Genomic DNA, 21,590 nt, shown 5'->3' with positions numbered 1-21,590 from the left:
CTTAACCGATGGAGCCACCCAAGCGCCCCTAGAATGTTTGCTTCCTAACTGAAAGCAATTTACTATTTTTAAAAAATGAAGGGGCGCCTGGGTGGCGCAGTCGGTTAAGCGTCCGACTTCAGCCAGGTTACGATCTCGCGGTCCGGGAGTTCGAGCCCGGCATCGGGCTCTGGGCTGATGGCTTGGAGCCTGGAGCCTGTTTCCGATTCTGTGTCTCCCTCTCTCTCTGCCCCTCCCCTGTTTACGCTCTGTCTCTCTCTGTCCCAAAAATAAATAAATGTTGAAAAAAAAAATTAAAAAAAAAATGAATTCAATAGGGGCGCCTACGTGGCTCAGTCAGTTGAGCGCTTGACTTTGGCTCAGGTCATGGTCTCACGGTTCATGGGTTTAAGCCCCGTGTGGGGCTCCATGCTAACAGCTCAGAGCCTGGAGCCTGCTTTGGACTCTGTGTCTCCCCTCTCTCTCTGCCTTTCCCCCATTCCCATTCTGCCTTTCTCTCACAAAAATAAGTAAACATTAAAAAAAATTTTTTTAATGAATTCAATAAAGAGTAAAGGAGGGGCACCTGGGTGGCTCAGTCGGTTAAGCCCCTGACTTTCGATTTCAGCTCAAGTCATGATCTCATGGTTCTTGTGTTCGAGCCCCACATCAGGAGCTCTGTCGGCTCTACTGGCAGTGTGGAGCCTGCTTGGGATTCTTGCCCTCCTTCTCTCTCTGCCCCTCCCCCTTCTCAAAATAAATAAATAAACATATTTTTTAAAAGAGTAAAATAAATATTGAAGCTACTTAAAAAAAATGTCATCCATAGTTAAATGCCTGTGTACTTGTAAAAGCCCAAGAGAGAATTTTAAGGTAAGGCAAAGGACTTTATTTATTCCTTCACTTTCTCTAAAAAGTGTGCTTCTTACAGCAATTTACCATTTAAAAATGTTGTATGGATTTATTCCCTAAAAAGCAAAGAAAATCAGATCATTTCCCCAACCATGTGTACACCATATACAGAAATACAAGTTTATACTGATGCATGGATCAAAGTTTCTTGGAGACCAAAGGACAGCAGTCAATTCTAATTCATTACGTCTGTGCCACATAAACATCGCAGGACTTATCTGCAGATCTTTTAATTATTGGAGAATTTGGCCTACTTTTAATATCCCCTTTTAATACTATTACCATAGAGTATCACTGCTAAGTATTTGTCCTTGTAAGTTTCTGAAAGAGGAAATAAACCACATTACCTTCAGCACTGAGGTGTATGAAGTTTAAAGATGGATTACTCTGAACGCCAGAATTTTCTCTGCATTTTCAGCTTACTGTTGTAGTTTCCCTCTTTGTTTTGTTGGCCTTACTTAGAGCCCCATATCTGAGCATAGTTCTTTCTTGGTGCTTTTTCTGGGGGGCAAGCAAAGAACAGTGTACGCCATCTAGTGGCTCCGCTCAAAATTGCAACAGTCGAAGGAAGGGGAGTTTGAGCAGGAAGCAGCAGTGTCTGCAGCCATGGCAATTGACAGGCAGTTCTTCTTCAGCATTTCCGAGAGCCTGAAGAACACCGAAGTGGTTGCCGTGAATTCCAGGGGGAAGCCCTCACCGCACATAAAAAGATTCAATCTAGGAAGTTAATTTAAATAGCCCACAGTTAAAATCCTACTTTATTCCGATATGTATCTATAATTACTCTGCTTTAATGAGAACTTTTTCTTGCCTGCTTAGTACTGGAATTAATATTACTCCTGTAATACTTTGTTACAGCATGAAGTAAGCAACTTGGATGAAAGAGGAAATAGGTTCCATTTGTGATCATATGCTAAATGAATTGTGTGTCTAAATCATCATCAACCAAAGCTGTGGTTGCCAGTCTGTGAACTCCTGGAGAGCCACGGAATCATTGCAGAATGGTCCTTGAATTCACCTCACAAGGCTTTTCTCTGTAGACTGAATCTGTGATGTCATCTGCATACATTGGATTCATAATTGCAATTCAAATGTAATTAGTAAAAGAGCATTACCAAATTATCAATTGCTTATGGCGTTATACAGTTTTCATCAATAAATACAGGTATATCACTCTCACCTAGGGACCTTGAAAAAATATTTATATTTATATGTAATTTACATAAAAAAGATAGATTTTTTAAAGAAATATAATGGTCCTGATTTCAGCAGTCCTACTTCTGAAAATTTGTTCTAAGGAGATAATTATTCACGTTCAAAGATAGTCACTTCAGTGTTTATCACAGCAATTAACTGGGCTCAAACTTCTGCTTGACAGGGTTTGTTGAATAAATTTTAGTTTATTTGTTTCCCCCCCCCAATAGCTTACCATTAGTTTACCAGTTACCAATAGTTTATTAAAAACTATTAATGAAGATCTATATTTTTTGAAATGAAAATAGTTTACCATATATTCACGGTGAAAAAGAGCAGATTAGAAAAGCATGTATGCCATGATCCACCTTTATCTATTTGTGAGTAGGCAAAGAAAAAGTCTAAAAGGATATTTTTAATCCCAAGGGGAATAAATACTGTATTTTATCAAGCATAATATGAGAGAAAGAAGTCAAAAATGTCCGCTTAGTTTTTTGACCTGAGCAAGTAGAAGGACAGAGTTGACATTGACTTAGTTGGAAAGCAGAGTGTTTGGAGGGGAAAACCAGGGATTTGTTTGGGAGCGTGTGACGTTGGAGAGCCCATCTGATACCCACGTGGAGCTATAAAGTCATGTGGCTGGAAGACCACGGAGGTAGTGAGTATGGGTAGAGGTGAGAGGAGATTTAAAGGGCATACTTTTGGGGCATGCCAACGTTTACACACTGAGAAGATGAGAAGGAAGCAGTAAGGAGTAGGACCAAAGAATGGCAGAGAGGGTAGAAGGAGGATCCAGAGAGAATAGTCTCCCAGAAGGATACATGGGGAAGAGGCAGTGATCTACTGTGTCAGATGCTGCAGATCGATCCTGTGAGATGAGCACTGGATGTTAACGCCACAACAGCTGTTTCAGGGGAATGATGAAGCTAAAAGCCTAACTGGAAAGTGTTTAAGTAGAAATGGAAGGGGGAAATTGGAAACTTTGAGTAAAGACGACTCTTTCAGGGACTGTTTATGTAAAGAGAAACAGAGAAATGGAATGGGTAGGAAGAAGAGGATAGTGATCCAAGGAAAATTTTTAAGGTGGCAATTTACCAGCATGTTTCTCTGCTGCTAGGAGAGATCTGATAAACAGGAAAAGACCGATGATATGAGACATGGTAATGGTGCTGGGAAAATATCCTTGAGTAGTTGAGAGAGAATGGAACTCACTACACGAATAGAGGGCTTGACTTTAGAAAGGAGCAGCGACAGCCCATCCATCCTAAATAACAAAAGGAAACAAAAGCAAAGGCAGTGTATAGGTAATTTGGTAGGTATGATGCTGGGAGCCTGTGGGAGTTCTTTTCTAAATGTTTCTATTTTCTTAGCGAAATAGAAAACAAGGTTATCAGCTAAAAGCAAGCCAAGGAGCAGATGTTAAAGAGTTGGAGAGAGAACAAGATGTGCAATCATCATTTAGGACAGAGGTCAGAAAACTTTTTCTGTAAAGGGCAAGAGAGTAAATATTTTATCATCTGCAGGCCGTTAGGTAGCTGTCACAACTATTCACCTCTGCCATTGCAACATGAAAGCCACCATAGACAATATATAAACTGATGGGTGTGACTGTGTTTCAGTAAACTTTATTTACAATAAGAGGCTGTAGGCCAGATTTGGCACAAGGGCCATAGTTTGTTAACCCTTGACCTAAAAGAATGAGATCATGAATAGTCTAGAGAAACATGGTAGGAATTTCAGGCAACAATATCATGAATTTAAAATGAGGTCTGTTCTGGGGCACCTGGGCGGCTCAGTCAGTTAAGCATCCAACTCTTGGATTTGTGAATGTGAACCCCCCACCCCTGTAAGGCTCCATGCTGACTGTGTGGTCTGCCTGGGATTCACAATCTCCTTCGATCTCTGCCCCTCCCCCACTCACTCCCTCTGTCTCTCATGAAATAAATAAAAACTTAAATAAAACTTTTATATATATATATATAAACAAGTTTTATTTATATATATATAAATGTTTTAAATAAAAACTTATATATATAGATATAGATATGTGTGTATATATCTACATATATATAAAATAAGGCCGGTTCTAAACCCAGAGCAAAACCAGCCACTTCCCTGTCACACATGGTGCCATCAGCCTATCGGTCCCAAATCTACAGTCCAGCCACCCTCTTGCCCAAGTCAGCGTGCACTGCCTGCCACCTACTTAACGTCAAGTCAACATGCCTTCACCTCAGATCAACAGAGGCGCAAACTGAGACTCTCCCTCAGATTCCAGCCCCTGTACTTAAATGTGTGCAGAAAAGTGGGCATAATTTAAACCACAGAAGGAAGCAACCCCAATGGTGACACAAATTTGGGGGAACATGTAATGGATGAAAGGAGTGTGTTGGGTTGGGAAGGGCGCCTGGGTGGCCCAGTGGCTTAGGCATCTGACTCCTGATTTTGGCTCAGGTCATTATTTCACAGTTCATGAGATCAAGCCCCAAGTCGGGCTCTGTGCTGACAGCAAGGAGCCTGCTTGGGATTCTCTCTCTCGCTAACTCTCTCTGTTCCTTTCTCTCTCTGCCTCACCCCTGCTCATACACTCTCTCTCTCTCTCTAAATAAATAAACATTAAAAAAAGTAAAAAAAAAAAAACAAAAAAAAGGAGTGTGCTGGGTTGGGAACATCTTCAACAAGCACATTGAAAAACAATACCTATAGCATGGTTTTGGTTACTAAAAGAAACAAACCCAAACTTGGCCTCTTACTTATGTATAAGTTTGAAAATGGATGGTGGGAGGGCTGGTCTGGATACCACCTCTGGAGAGGGAGGGTTGGGGGAAGGGGAAAGGAGGCCTCTCCTTTTACATACCCTTCCTGTATATCTTTTTTAAGTTTCTAAGACAAAGGGTGAATTAAGCAAAGAAAAAAATAAATTAGTTAATAAAATGAGGACTGTTCACGTGGTGGTATAAATATCTCCAGTCACATTCAGTTGTGTGGGTGTTGACATAGGGCTGGATATAACCAAGATCTGGTTTGGCACCGCGAGTATGAACAAGAGAGTTGAGTACATAAGCCAGAAAATGACTATGGAGGTGAGCAATGAAGTCTAAGCTGAGTCAGGGGGGAGGTGCAGACATGAGGGGTCCGAAGGACAGTGAGAAGGAGGTGGGCTTAATGGATTTAGGCCTTTCTATTAATCTTTGATGCTGAGATATTCCTTCTGAGGAAAGAGGACAATTCATTAGCTATTTTAGTGAAGAGTCAGAGCTAAATAGTGATTCAAACTTTGTTGGGTCACAATGCACAGAGCAGTCATCATTCTGTAGGGTAGATGTAATATTACTCCCTATTGTATCAACATGAGGGGAAAGATAATGCAAATCCAATTTGGAAGTAGTGTTTGAATGACAACCTTGCTTACCGTTATGCCTAGTTTCTTAGTTATTAGAACTATTTCCTCTCTTCTTCTCCTTTATTGTATAAAAATTTTCTTGCCTCATCTTTCTCCACAAATAATGCTTATATCGTTAGTGGTCTTTCTTTTTTTTTCTTTTGATGTCTCGCTTTGCCTCTTAACCTTTACATGTGATTATGTTTTACTTTTTCTGGGTAGACACTTGGAAGTGTTCCTACTCTTCATGTTTTTTCCCCTATAGAACCTTCTCTCTTTCGTTGGATTTATGACCTTTAAGATGATGACTGTTTTATTTTAGCAGATATATACCCAAGTGGGGCAAGGATGTTAGCAAGATTGAAAGAGAGGATCTATTACCTGTTCACACACTTCAGGCTTTACTCCCCTCCCTAAACCTTCCGTGCTTCCCTGGTAAGAGTGGTAGACTCTTTGGTATTTGGGGAACTCTATGACCTTGTCTCTTGCTAAGTTTTCAACTTGACATCCCATTGCTGCTCAAACTTTACACTCTAGCCACAAAAAACTGCCTAATGGTTCCCCAGCCACCATGCTTCTCTGCACACGGATGGCACTGACTGGAATTCCTCGAGCCCCTCTGCACCGGTTCACTTCCCACTCTTCCTGCACAGACCCAACACACATCCACCTGCGTGGATTTTCCAGGACAACTAAAATAATTACTCTTCATTTGTCTTGTCTTTCCCTGAATTTTGGACCTCTGTCATATCATTAACTATAGTCTGCTTTGCACTAAATGTACATATGTGTGTAAATTTTTCCTCTGATGGGTGTGATCAGGGTCTGTGCTCATGTTCTTCTCTGTTTCACACACAGCACATAGTAGGTGTGTGATACATGTTAAGTAAAAACTAACTGAAATCTCTTACCCTCATGCACTGTGTGTTTTTAGGAAGTTAGTTTAAACCACTGTAAGCATACCGATATGATTCCTGAAAATGTGGAGACCTGGACCACTTCATCCTATCCACATATCCAGATGTGATTTTCTGAGAACCACACATTCTGACTCCCGTATGTCAAAACTACATTTTAAGTCAATTCTATATCAAATCTATGCTTTAACAATTCCATACTTTTATTAAGTAGCTAAGATCACAAGTAATGGAATTTTGCTTGTCTGGAAATGCTTTGTCTTTTGTAAAATTAAACAATGTACAAATACTTGGTAGTGGAAAGGGGACAATAAAAGAACTAACTTTTATAGCTTGTTGATAATGAGCCTGGTGCTTTACGTAAGCTATCCACCTGAATTGAATCCTCACAATAGCCCTTTGAGGTAGATATTATAATCTACATCTTACTGATGGAGAAATCAAGCCACCTAAGCTCACACGGTTAAATGATATAAAACCTAGATCTGTGTGACAATGTACCATCTTCCCTTTTAAAACGTAAATTGCACATAAGTCTCCACTACTGAACCCAGTAGCTAAAGCCACATGCTTATTGAATTACTATTTCACCTTAACCATATTGCTTTAGGTTCTCCATCTGAAATTTAGAAGTATTGGTTGTGAGTCACAGAAATACAGTTCAGCATAACTTAAACTATTTCATCATTAACAAATATTTACCGGATGCCTACAATGTGCCAGACATTGTTCTAGGCACTGGGGATTTGGTGATGAGTATGACAGTCATGCAGCATGCAGTTAGTATATTAGTATATGGCCTACTTGTTGGTATAGAAATGGTTTAGAAACAAACAAAAAACCTATATCATGGTAGGCATTAACGAGTGCTATCAGGATCATTACAGCCGGGTAAAGAAGTGGTGAACAACAAGGGAGTCCTTTTGTAATGGGATTGTCAGGGAAGGTCTCTCTTTCTAGCAGTCACCTGAATAAAGTGACAGAGCGAGCCGTGAGAATACACAAAGGAAGAACATAGAGGCAGAGAGAACAGAGTGCAAAGACCCTCAAACAGGAATGTGTTTGTGGTGGTGGGGAGACCACAGGGAAGCAGTATGGCTGGAGCACCCCTGGGAGGGGAGAGTGAGAGAAAAGAAGGTTAGGAAGGTGGCCAGCAGCCATATGGTCCTTGTAGGCCATTCTGAAAACTCAAACGTTTATTCTAAGGGTGACAAGATGTAAGGAAAAGACCTAATAGAAATGAGTGTCATCATCTGACTTGACTCAGATGCAAGGATCATCGTGAGTGTTCTGGAAAGACTAAGCCAAAAAGGAACAACAGCAAAAGCAGGGAGGCAGGAGGATGCTGGAAAAGCCCAGGGGAAAGAGACCACATGGGCCCACATCACCAGGAGGGCAGGGCAGCACATGACCTTACACATGACTCAGAAACAAAACTTTGACATCTTATCAGGATTCTTTCTCTGTAAGTCTCTTTTCTCCTCACTGCACAAGCTCGTTTGTTCAGAACTGCTTCTCTGTTGCCACAAGCAGCTCCAGGATCCGTGGTCAGTAAGAAAAGGTTTCCTCTTGTCAGCTCCAGTTCGAAAACCCCTCTGAAGGGACTGGCTGAGTCGTGGGACCAACATGGGACCAATCATTCACTGTGTTCATTCACCAGCTTTGTGGTCCAGGGAGTTGGGTTGCTCTAAGGAGAGCTGGAAGGGCCAGCAGGATGAAAGAAGTTTGCATTTTCTGGGTTTTTTTCTTTTTTTTAAGTTTATTTATTTATCATGAGAGAGAGCACAAATGCACGTGCACGTGTAAGTAGGGGAGGGATGGAGAAAGAGAGAGAGAGGGAGAGAGAGAATCCCAAGCAGGCTCCAGGCTGTCAGCAAGGAGCCCGACATGGGGCTCAAACTCACAAACCATGAGATTATGATCTGAGCCAAAATCAAGAGTCAGATGCTTACCCAACCGAGCCACCCAGGTGCCCCATTTCTGGATTTTTTTTTAAGATATGAAAGGCACCCTGTGAAGATGTAGAAGGAAGTGATGGCTAGAGAGACATGGAAGGCAGAAGCACATCACCACCTAAGCCAAGGCTCAGGGACTTCTTCCCTCTTCATATTTCTTTGACATAAAGCTCCTTCACCACTGCATTATTCCTTCCAAGTGGTCTCAAATATGTCTATGCAGTGTTTCAACTCGACTGTAAATTTTCTGAGGAAATTAAGAAGGGCCATAGTGTCGATTTCTTTGACAAATCCTCCAGCACCTCTGACAGGACAGAGTTGGCCACTAGTAGAGCCTCAGGAGAGATTTACACATTGATTCCAACCAGAGGAAATATGGAACCCATGCCTCTCCAGCCAAGAGGGTTCCTCAGAAGTCCAGAAGCAGTCTTATCATAAACATATGCATCCGTAATCAGTTTATTGAAAGAACTTCGCTAAAAGCAACTTGATTTTTCCCAACCACTGATTTTTCAAAACCTCTCTGTTGGATGTCACACGCCTCCCTGGGGCTTCAACCTCAGGACATTCTTTTTTTTTTTTTTTGAATGTTTATTTATTTTTGAGAGAGAGAGAGAGAGAGAGAGACAGCATGAACGGGGGAGGGTCAGAGAGAGAGGGAGGCACAGAATCCGAAGCAGGCTCCAGGCTCCGAGCTGGCAGTACAGAGCCCGACATGGGGCTCGAACCCACGAACCGTGAGATCATGACCTGAGCCGAAGTCGGACACTCAACCGACTGAGCCACCCAGGCGCCCCAAGACATTCTTAAAGCCTCCTCAGTTATACCGGATGTTAAATCAAAACCTTATTCTTTAAATACACTTGAAGATTCTATGTCTCCTATTGTATCAGATATTTCCAGGACCACCCTTGGGTTCAGTGATTCACTAGAAGAACTAACAGGGTCAGCATATAGTTGTACCCACAGCTGTGATTTATTACAGTGAAAACATATAAAGCAAAACCAGCAAAGGAAAAAGGTGCACGTGGCAAAGTCTGGAGGAAACCAGGTGCAAGCTTCCAAGAGTCCTCTCCCAGTAAAGTCCCCCTGGACACACTTATTTCCTCCAGCATCCAATTACAGTAATACAGTGAAATGTTGTCTACCAGTGAAGCTCATTAGAGACTCAGTGCTGGTCAGCTAGACGTCCAAAATTCCATACTCCCAGAAAAAAGGCAGGTGTTAAGGATAAACCACTTTGTTTTTCAATTTGGGCACAAATAGCCACTCTTAGTTAAGGTAGTGGGAACAACCCTAAAATCTAAATTCCCTGATATCAGCCAAAGGTCAACTTTTCTAAGAAAGGCCAGGCTTTTCTATGGGTAGCAGTCTCAGGCCTGCTGGGTTAGCCCTTTCCTGTACCAACGTTGACATGAGGGTGAGAAAGGCTGACCAGCCCTGGAGGAAAACTCGGCCATCCTGAGTAACCTGGTTCTACCAGGAATAGATCTGGCAGAGGAGAAGGCACAGGGAGAAAAGCTCTTATTTGCCTAGTGTTTTTAGAACTTGGCTTTCAGGAGACAAATGCTTTAAGCTGACTTTGTTTTTGATGAGCTGTCTTTATGGGTTCTGTTATAAACCTCTTTCTGAAGACTTTCCACTATACCATGAGCTGTCTACCACACAGCTTCTATTAGGGTCACCTTGACCTGGAAATTAATATTCTTGGATCCTTGCATGGCAATTTTAGCCAAGCAAGCTTCCCAAGCACCAGCTCAGTGCACAGGCAGGTAGTAGGTACTGTTGCCCCACCAAATCCACAAATGCAGGCCCCTTCTGACCCAGCTCTCTCCCTCCACATTCCCATCCCAGATGGCTCCTACCAGGTTCTTGCCTTCAGACTTCTCCTTGTGCCTGCCAAACCCCAAGAGACAAAGAAACATCTGGCCCAAGAATCTTCCACCAGTCTTTGATTTGTGTTTGGGGTGGAGGTGGGAGGAGTATTCTGTTCTCCTGCAGATGGAAAATGTCCAAGGTTCCCACAAATTCCCACAACATTCTCTCAAGGAAAACTCCCCACTTGCTAACAGTCTTCCACGTCCTTGTACATGCAGGCTTAATAGGGGTGTCCAAGTGTGCATGTGTGTGTCTGTGTGCATGTGTGTGTGTATATATACACATGTAACCAGACAGAACAAGTTTAGTCCTGCATAGATGGCCTGGAATATATCTTTAGATTAGCTTCAGCCTTAGGGTATCAGCCTAAATTCCAAGACAGGAAAAGTGCCAAATATTCATGCACATTCATAAATATATTTATAAGTAAATATCACTTAGCATCCAATGACTGTCTAGTTTTGCCAGTAAAAAATGGTGCCAAAAAAAGGTGAAAAGGCAACTTCAGTATTCATAGTTTTTCCCTACCTGTCTCTCTCTTTAGATCCACACTGTTACAATTCTCCACTTTTCCCCAGAAATAAAGATTTCAGAACTTTCTCAAGACAGTTCTAGGTGCCTTTCCATGGCAAATACCACCCAACTTGGGCTCATCTCCTAAGACCATGGGCTGCACTTTAATTTCTTTTGTGTGTCATAAGCTATTGACTTTGTATAATTGTCACTGCTAGGCTCAACTGCCCTAGTATTTCCCAGATTTGACACACACAACCTTGTGTGAATGTACACAGACACACACCATGAAATGGCCGTGGAAGGAATGTATAGCAAATCCTTCTGAATCCTTGCAGTGAAATTTCCTTTGAAGTCAAATAAGTGCAATAGCATAATAACACAAGAGCAAATGCAGTGAAGGATGGTCTGCAAGAAACAAAAGTATCGTTGGCTGTTCTGATAATCCTACCAACTGCTTCTGGAACTAGCAGGTGACTGCAAATGTTGGGAGAGACTTAATTAGAGCAGAGACCATTACTGCCGATTGTCTAAGGAGAGAGTGCTGCAGAGGGAATCTGAGTTGGGCCACAGGACAGCTGCCTAAAAAGACAGCACAGATAATGGTCCATCCCTTTTACTTGTTCCCACATTCCCCAAACACGTTTCCTCAATTTGGAAATTGATCTAATTTTAATAATCAGTTTTTATAAAATACTCTAACAAAAATAAAAATAATGTCACCGGCGTCTAGTCCAAGTTCTGGCACATGGGAAGAGCTCAATAAATATTTCTTGAATCGATATTCCTTTTTCTGACAATGACTTTGGCTGCTGTGACAACTTGGAAAATGCATTTTTAGCCTTATGATTTAGCTTAAGCCTCTCTTTCTCCCTGAAGTTTTAGTCATTTCCTCCCTGGAACTTCTATTGCTCTTCTCCAAGAGCACCGTGTGTCCTGTTTCCCTGTTCGTATGTTCTCTTACACTGTGAGATCTGGAATACAGGAATGGCGTCCCAGAGTTTAGCACAGTAACTGCTAGTTCTTTAATACATGTTTTTGAATCAAATCAACGAAAAAATAGTTGATAGACAAGTGATCTTGATATCTCATGGGTTTTAATGCGAACCACTAGTGCTCACTTTCCAATATTGAGTTTATGTGATCTACACCAAAAACACTCTTCTTTGTAAATCCTCATCATACAGACCACACCCATTCCCTTCCTCCTGCCCTCAGTAATTTGGGACAATGGGGCCATCATCTAAAAGACTTCAAATTATTTGACAATCATATTTGCCACCCTATTGTCATACTGTCCAAAGTAATTAGTTGTGGCTCCCTTGATTTTTATCAAAGGTCTTATTTTCACAGCTTGAAATAATATGTGGTGCTCTGCTACTTTAATTCATTTAAAGAGTTTACTAATTTTTTAGTGAGACTTTTTAGGTGTAGAATGAAAAATGCAATTTCTCACTCCCCCCCCTCCCCGAAAGATAAGATCAGGAAACCATTGCATTGGCTCATAGGAAGGGGTAAACATCAAGGCACACACGTTTCATCAACCTGTCCCTGAAAAGACGACACTTTATAAAACAGAAAAAAAAATCCACAAAACTATTGGAAGAGATTGCAACTTTTATTCCCAAAGATATTTTTATTTTCCAAAAGGAAAAAATCAAACTACATTTAATTTCTAACTAACACGCCAGGAAGTATCCGAAATTGAATAGTTGATATGGTAAAACACAGTCATAATTTAGGAACAAATTAGTGAAAATATTCTAATTAAAATAAATATAAGGCTTTGAAAGTCAGTTTTGCTTAAATAGATAATGGAAGTCTTATTTTGAGCTGGTTGTTAGTGTGTCCCCAGAGCTCAGAACTAAAACTGTAAATCAACAAGGATTTATTGAAAACCTTTGACGTTGGCACAATTAAATCTATGATAGCTCCTTAAGAAATATGTCACAGTTTTTGAGGAACTTACAAACCTTCTTTGTGTAAAACATAAGTATTGCTTATAGGGTGACATCTCTTCTAAAAGTCATCTAAGGCACCTCTTCCTCTCTCTCTTCCCTTTCTTCCTTCAACCCCTCTCTCCTCCACATCTTCTGGGACTCACATTTTTCACATCCACCAAAGAAGTAAATTTCACCATCTCCTTTAGTTAGCGTCCATTCATTCATGATGCTAACATTTATTGATTAACCAGCGTTTCTAATTAATGTATTAGGTATAAAAGCTATAGCAATGCCTGGGTACTATGTATTGGGCATAAAGCTACAAAGATGACGCAGTCTGGCCTCAAGTTGCTCACAGATCCTTTAGTGGTAACAAACAAAAGACAGGCAATTTTAATATACTGTGTCATGACTTGTCGAGTGTACAATAAAGGCATGCGTTTAGCACCATCATTGCAAGGTACGGGAAGTAACAAAGCAATGCTCACTGTCAGGAAAACTCTTACCTGAGCTATAATTTTGAACTGTAAGACAGAAAACAGCCTCTCTTGGTTCCTGCACAACTTCCAAAACCTAATACACATGTACTTTCTTCAGAAAAAAAAATATATAAATATAAATAACTCACTCCAATAATTTTGTTTCCTATGGGACTATGGGATCCTGGCTCAGGGTGTGCAGAACAAGTTGGGGATGAGGGAGAAAGTGTTGGTAACCTTTGGGTTAATTCAGAGCATCAACCAACTCACCACTGAACTCAGACCATGTAGACTTCTTACGGGGCTTAATTTTCCAGATTAGTTGTCCACAGTGATCAAGTGTTTCCCAAATTCACAAACTACTGTTGGTAGTTTACAGAAATAGAACAGTCCGAATATGACATAAAAAAAATAGAGCCTTTTCTGTGGATTATTTATTCAATAGTATCTATCAAACACCTGCTTCATCCAAGATGTTTTATTATGTATCTGTCTCTGTCACCAGGGAGTCATTGGCCAAGTTGCTAAGTCTTCACAGAGGGTAGGATTAAACTAATAAGATTTTAAATTATTTATGTTTCCCAATTACATTTATGATAAAGTTGAAGAAATTGTTTTTAAAAATTCCTATATGATCCTATGGCAAGGAAGGAATACTCATTCAATATTATTAAAGTGGGGCATCTTTCTTTTATGTTGTATTTGTTTTCAACAGCATGTAATTGCTATTTGAATTTGCTTCAAGGAATAAATATTTTACAAATATATATTCTAGCAACATCATCCTTCCAGAATATCATTTATTTTGCCAGTCTAGATAGCTCCATAGAAAAGAACACATCAAAAACACAAATCACATAATTATAAGTAACATAAATTCTGATATCATGAAATGGAAAACTCAACAGAAAAAATAATATATGAAAAACAGATTTTAAATTTATGAAAAGATGTTCAACCTCTAGCATAATGAAATATGTACATATTTACATTTTAACTTGGTATCAATTGTTCACCTACCATATTGGCAAAGACACAAATGTAAAAAGGGGTACAGTGTAACAATATCCAACAAAATCTAAAATGCAGCCATAGTTTGGCCCAGAAATTTCCATGGAAGAAAATCAATCCTACAGATGAACTCCTGTGTATGCATGCTGTGTACCTACAAGGACATAGCAGGGCACCATTGGAGCAAAACCCTTCGATACATGTCCCTTCTCTCCATCCCTAGCACTGCTTCCCAATCAGGTGTCTGTCATCTCTCACCCCGATGACAGACAGGGTGCCCTACCCAGTCTCCCTCTTTCCCCTCTTTCACTCCCATATCTACAGGAGCCAGAGTAATGTTTATAAACATACATCAGATTATGTCATTCGGCTGCTTAAACCGCCCCCACCCCCCAATGCCTTTCCATCATGCTAAGAATGAAATCCACACCACTTACCTTGGCCTATGAAGACCTATCTACCCAGCTTCTGCCTGCCTTCTGACTCCATCCCATAACCTCAGAGTTCCAGACACAGAGGCTTCCGTGGGCCTCTCAGGCACATCCAGCTCATTTGTGCTTCGGGGTCTCTGTATGGACTCCTGGCCCTTGTTTTATAGTGGCGCCTCCCTGTCACCTTTCGTACTCTATCTTAAATGCCATTCCCCAGCCACCCCGGGTGGAACAATAACCAGGCACTCCTTCTGTAACACATCATCCCATTTTCTTTCTCCTGATGTCATCTATTTTCATTTGGCCGTGTTCCTGTTCATTATGTATTTGTTTACATACTTCTTTCCCCTGTAATGTAAGCTCTATGCGAGCTTAGTTCCCTGCTGCATTATCAGCAACCAGAAAAGTGTCTGCACATAATGAGTGTTGAATAAATGCTTGGTGAATGAATTAAGAATGGAATACATTATAGGATCCCCATCAAACGGAACACTGTGCGGCCATTAAAAAAAAAAAAAAAAAAGAATGCAGTGGTGGACAACCCAAGTATTTTCTTCAGAGGGGGCCTGCATCCTTGCACCTGGCCTGCCCTTGGTCTCCCACCTAGACCTCATCTTGGTCTATCTGTTAAGAGATCCGCACTACTCTGTTTTCCCACATATATGTCAAAGCAATATCTATCTCTTCCAGTAGAAAGTAGGTATCATTCTCAACCACAGATGTTCATGAACATCCAAAGAAGAGATAGCATACGGCTAAACCAAGTTTATAGGATTGCTAAATAAATAGCTACTGAATGCCTCTCTGATCTGGTCTTCTTGTGTTCTGGAATCATTCCACGCCCATGCTTCAAGGCCTTTGTGTTTGTTATTCCTGCACCTTTACCCTGCATGGTTTCCTGGCTCTCCTCAGGCAGTTTGAGATGAGTCAAAAGTCTCCTCCCAAAGGCCTTCCTTAACCACTATCACCATCCCCCCACCCTGTCACTCTCTTTCTTCTGACCCTGCGTTACTTGTCTTCATTGCACCTATCATCTGAAACAAAAGTGTCTGTTTATTTGTGTACTTGTTCACTATGTGCTTCCCCTGACTAGCATGTTCCTTGATGCTGTTTTCCGCTACGACCACCCCAGCAGGTAGGACATTGCCTGGCATAGAGTTGCAGCTGGACAAATATTTGATTGGCGGAGAAAGAGTAAGTGAATGCATTCTTGAGTGCAAAAAGAAGGGTACGGAACAGTATGTCCATTGTATGCTGCAGCCATTTGTATTAAAGGAAATGACTCCTATCTATATAAACTCTCTGAAAGGAAAATCCAAGAACATAGTAATGGTGATAGTCTCTCTGGTAGGAACTGAAAACCGGAAGCACAGGCATAGGAGGAAAACTTACTGGTCCTGCATATCTTTACTTTTTATAAGATTGTATTTTTACCATGGCCATTAATTTTTTTTTACCTAAGAAGTATGTCATAGGTGACAGTTTTGCAAGTCTGTATATTTGAGGCCAACAGAAAACCAAGGCCCCCATAAATGTTACAGCAAAATGATAAGCATTCAGTAACTATTTATTTAGCAATCCCTTAAACTTGGCTTAGCCATATGCAATCTCTTCTTTGGATGTTCATGAACATCTGTGGTTGAGAATGATACCTATACTTTCTGCTGGAAGAGATATATATTGCTTTGACATATATGTGAGAAAACAGAGTAGTGTGGATCTCTTAACAGAATAAGACCTTCATAAATACAAGCCCCCTACGTGTTTTGCATGTCAGGAAAAGGGCCTGTGTGCCCAAGATACTTTGAATCTGCTTACAGGGTTAAACTATGACCTCATTGTTTTTTAAAAAAATAAAAGCTCTCTGCCAGTAGACTCTACCAATCCTTAACTGGCTAACTTGTTCAGTGTTTTCCTGGCTTTATCAAACAACGATATCTTATTTTAAGAAAACCAACTATTTGAATATCTGGATTTATAAAAAGAAAATTTTGTAGGAGTATCCACTTGCTCTAATTAAGGGTTCCTTCCAATATGAAAATAATAAACTTTTAAGACATGATTCAATGCAAAAAATTATGCAGAAATTTCAGGAACACCATCATTGAACACACAGGTACTCAGTAATTACTTGCTGGTTGGATGAACATACCTATTGAAAATCAGTAGAGTGAAATGGACAAGAACGTGGGTTGGGATCCAGTTATCCCTGTGTTTAGATTCTCTCTGTGCTGTTCATTAGCTGAGTATGACCTTCAACAAGTGACTTAACCTCTCAAGGCCTCAGTATTTTTCATGAAGTGAATGAGTAATGCCTCCCTTGGAGTTAGTTTTATTAAATCAAAGATATCAGTAAATAAAATATTGCTACATTTTATCAGGAATTATATTTTATCATGCATTATAATATCAGATATTATTTCATTTACCTAATTTCTGCTTGCCTGAGTGGACACAAGGGAATGGCAAAAACAAAACACAAGTGTTATATTTTGGAGATACAATATAGGTAACTATACATGAATATCATAACATATTTCATTTCTTTATCTATATCTATAGCACCTGAACCATGCTTGGCACATGGTAAATGTTTGGTAAATGGTGGTTAGTATTATGAAAGGTAACACAAAATACTCTGAGGGTTTGACTCTCCATTTTCATATCCACGAAGACCAACTCTGTACATAACACTCCAGGACATTTTATTGCACTGGTACAGGGAAGGGTAAAAGAATCTGTGTAACTGAGATTTTTTTTTATGGCCTTAAAATTATGGGGAAACAATTAACAGGTACATAAGTAAATTGTGACAGCTTGTAACAATTGCTAACATCTACTGTGTGGGTGATGATTAATCATTCTGCAGAGTAAATACTGTGACTTAATATCCTCTCCAAGTTAATTTTATAGTACTACCTGCTTCCTACTTTCTTAATTACAAATACTAAATGTAAATGTTTTATTTAACTCCCCAGACTAGAATAGACTATCACGTGTTTGGAGCGGGAAAGGGGAAAATGATACAAATTGCTTCCAATTTAGAGACTAAATGAACGTGTCCCTTCAGGTGACCAAAGGTTTCTTCTTTTTCAGTTTTCTGACTTTTTTTCCTTCCTTTTCCTTCTGGCATTTCAAGTTTGTTTAATAAAGTTTAGAATTCTCACAAAGGGCCTTATAAACACGTGTTATGAGATTTTAAATTTGATTTGAAAGTGCCTCTCTCCTACTCCCTCCGAGTAAAGTGACCTTTTTAAATGGAGGGAAGTGGGTTTAGATGACAGTCATGATAAATGCGGTCATGTTCACTCAATAAAATAAGGCCCAGTGCATTTGAGGATAAATCAGTGAAATGTACAGCCCCACCTGTCTGTCTCCATCATTCATTTCCACTGTCACTTTCACAGTGGCTGATGGATCACAGTTGCTGTAAAATTAGACAGCCTTTAATCTCATTTCATCCTGATTAGCTTCTCTTTACCCTTTCCCTCTAACTCACTGACTGACACGCTAAAAACTCGCACTGGGCTGTATATGAACATGAGTACAAACTTCTCCTCCAATTCCTGCTTGTGAGGGCGAGGCTGGTGTCCACCTCTCGAGAAATCTGGAAAGGGTCATGCATGTATCCCTTGTTATTTAAAAGGTAATCAAATACGTGCAGTACCAGCGCCATTTTAAACAGATGTTTGCTCATGCTTACTGCCCTATTTATTTTGCTTTCCTTCAGGTTTAATCCGAAGTCAAATGAGGTCTTTTACAAAACTCAAACATTGATTTAATATAGATTTTTTCTAATAAATTTGGAACGTTTCACATGCAGAATAATTTCAAAGAGTTATTTGTGTGTATTTATAGCCTCGATTCACGGTAATAATTTAGAAAAGACAATAATTCAGGAACGAGAATACTAAAATACGCAGCCAAGAAATACAGCATACAAGGTTTAAAAACAAGAGTAAAAAATGAGGATGCCTTCAACAGCCTTTATATTAGGACTGCAAAGACCTTCTCTCTTATTTTGAAGGTTCCAATAGTTAGTTTAGTGCAATAGTTTCATTTGTTTGCATAAAGCATAACAATAGGGGTAATCAAATGAGAAAGAGGCTTAAGAATAAATCATGTATTATTTCCTTCACTTAATTTCTGCTTGCCTGAATGGGAGCAAATAAATGGCAAGAACAAAACACAAGTGTTGTTATATTTTCAGAGATTGTGCTTCATTACCAAGCAGGACTTCTGGTTGAACAGATGATAATGCAGTTTTTCATTTTTATAAGGTTTGGGGCTTGAACTGACCAAAAATTTAAATATTGAAAGCGTGGCAGTCATGAAGTCATTGGTTATAGTCAATGGCCCTATTCCTATCCTCAGGTCCCATGTGAATAGACACATGCAGATGATAACCCATGCTGTGAGTTTACCTTGCCCAGCTGACATGATGGTGAACTGGAGTGGCACCAGGCTGTTGACAATATACACAATATACATCATATACGAGCAGCATAGTTTTGTATTTGCTATTCTGGAACCAGCATCATAATCCAAACAATGATGTTTAGCTTAAAAAAAAAAAAAAGGTGTTCAAAATGTATTTGATGTTAGTTGGTCAGTGAACTCAACATCTATTCTGCCCCAGTAGATTCTGAGAAACTATATGCTATCTCTGCAGAGCTATGTGGTTAAAAGCATTTTCCAAAGAGATAACTGAGGGTTGAGGGGCAAAAGGGCATCCCCAAGATGACTCCCTACGTCAATGACCTAATTAATAGACCACACAAATCCATAGCACATCCAATTTCTACATTGTCCCAGAAATCAGGGGTTTCCATACCAAGGCCTCTAGCATTAGAAATATAAGTTTAAAAACAATGAATACGCACAGTAAAAAATAAATAACTCATAAAATAGCCCAAACACCTAAAATCCTTTAGTAAGAAGCTTAAATGATCTGATTCGCTCTTTCCGAAGCTGTGTTATAGATTTCGAAGCTGTGCCTGTCCCTTGTTAATTTTATTTACATATGTTAGCCAGCATAAGTGCATTCTGAGAAAAAGAAAAGATGATGAACACAAAATGAAACTAGAGATATATATCATCCCAAATAAGTTGGGTCTAGGATAGGCTCTGTCTCTTTCGGCATTGGCAGAAGAGCACAGAGGAAGAGCTGGCCCTGACTCATATTGATTTCCCACTGCACTGGTTTCTTAAGTGCTCTGTTGATCCGTGTCAAGCAATAAGTTCTCTGCCTGAACATGCACATCACCTCTCCATTTGTCCTCACCTAGATTTAAGGTGCCCATATGATGAGCCGAACAAGGACATCATTTTTCCTACTGGGTGTCACTGGGTCCAAACCACTGCATGTGATGTGATAACTAATTCTGCTCGAGTTTACATTTGCCATATGATATTACAATAGCAGCCACCAACACTGCACAGCACATGGGGTGACAGGGCTGTCCTATTCATACTGTGTGTGTCTCCCAAAAGAAAATGTAAATGAGAACAAACAAACACAGAGCAACCGGGGCTTTGGTGGGTTTCTCAGTAACACCCCCCTCCTGACACCAACCACACTGGGGCAGGGCGAAGGGCGAGACCAGGGGAACGGATGGATATTTGTGATGTTCCTGACAGTTTTTATCTTCGTCACAGAAGAGCTCCTAAGCAGATAGATAGAAAATGTGTGATTGTGCTGCTAATGACATTGTACAGGAAATTAAGCGTATACATTTGGAGAAGGCATTAAATCAGCAGGACCTTAATTTAAAAACTTAAAACTGTATGGAAATTCAGCTTGCTCATTGCTGTGGAATAGAAAGCTACCAAGCACCCTGAGTCTGTTTATGGAAAGATTGCCAGCAAACCAAGTTTGGGCAGAGCATCTTAACGGCTCCAAGCGCGTGCAGGGTTATTTCTTCCAAGAAGTAACCCCCAGCCCTGACCATTTGGGACTATCAGTCATTGCTTTAGAATTCGATCCCCATCATCAGGCAGGTGAGGACAACTTAAGACTCGAAAGCCGCAAGACAGGTTGTTCTTGACTAATTTGTGGAATAACATTATGTAAAATTAATCAAAAGGGGCTGGGTTTGAAATTGCTGTGAACACACGGCTGAACCACTGGAGACCGGCGGGTGTCCCCTCTGCGGCTGCTGCTGTCTTCTTCCTTCCGACTTACTCTCACATTTGACACCCTTTGGTGGAAGCAAATAACTAGTGAGCCAAGGTCTCAAGTCCTAAGGTGGAGAATTTCATGCGTCTTTTCTTTTCTCCCCCCTCCATTCCAGTTATGCCGTACAACAGTGCCCACCACTGCGTTGTGGAGGTAGAAAACTTCCTGTTTGTGCTGGGTGGAGAGGACCAATGGAACCCCAATGGTAACTATTGAACTGCTCAATAGTAGGTGCGCGAGCATGTGCGTCGTGGAAGGCACTGGTGGCAGCCTGTTTTGTGATTACTGTGGGAAATGCACTTCTGTGCGCAGGGACACACGAAGCAGTCGGTAAATTGGGCTGACGATTGGAGGGAGGGTCAACCGTTGAGCTGGCAGAGGACGCGCGCAGTGGAGCATTCGCTCATGGACCGTCTGGGGATTTGGCTTTGCAGTGACGCCCCGGCCCCTCTCCTTATCCGTCCCCTGAGGAACGTCACAAACATAAGCACAGACTCCCCAGAGGCAGGTAGCAAGCTGCAGCTATTAAGAATTCTCACCACCTTCTCCACCACTTTCCTCCCGTTTTATCAGTGTAATAACGCAGTTTCAGTAGATAAGCGTCATGTGCAGTCCGAACTGAAGTGAACTTCACAGCTCAAGTTCTCTTGCAGCATTTCTTACTTGAGACCCATTCTAGTTGGGGCTCCTTTCGAAGACTATCCACCATCCTCCCTGTGGATGTGGTTACTTGATAAATTCCTCGCAAAGAGAAATTGAACACGTTTAGCACCGCTCCCAAGCCAGCCCAGGGAGAACACCGTGCCTTGCCGAATGCG

General features: G+C 40.7%; 1 protein-coding gene across 1 annotated transcript in view; it reads left to right on the top strand.

Moving 5' to 3' along the window:
• The window catches only part of KLHL14 (kelch like family member 14), a 105,110-nt gene that overhangs the window by 58,560 nt on the left and 24,960 nt on the right, over positions 1-21,590 (top strand). Inside the window, exon 4 of the mRNA XM_006938836.4 lies at positions 20,888-20,977. Coding sequence (XP_006938898.1) covers positions 20,888-20,977 — 90 coding nt within the window. The remainder of the gene's footprint in view (positions 1-20,887; positions 20,978-21,590) is intronic.

The sequence above is a fragment of the Felis catus genome, chromosome D3 (genome assembly GCF_018350175.1).
Source record: "Felis catus isolate Fca126 chromosome D3, F.catus_Fca126_mat1.0, whole genome shotgun sequence".
NCBI lineage: Eukaryota > Metazoa > Chordata > Mammalia > Carnivora > Felidae > Felis > Felis catus.
The sequence above is the reverse complement of the archived record's forward strand: the minus strand, read 5'-3'. Positions and strand labels throughout refer to the sequence as shown.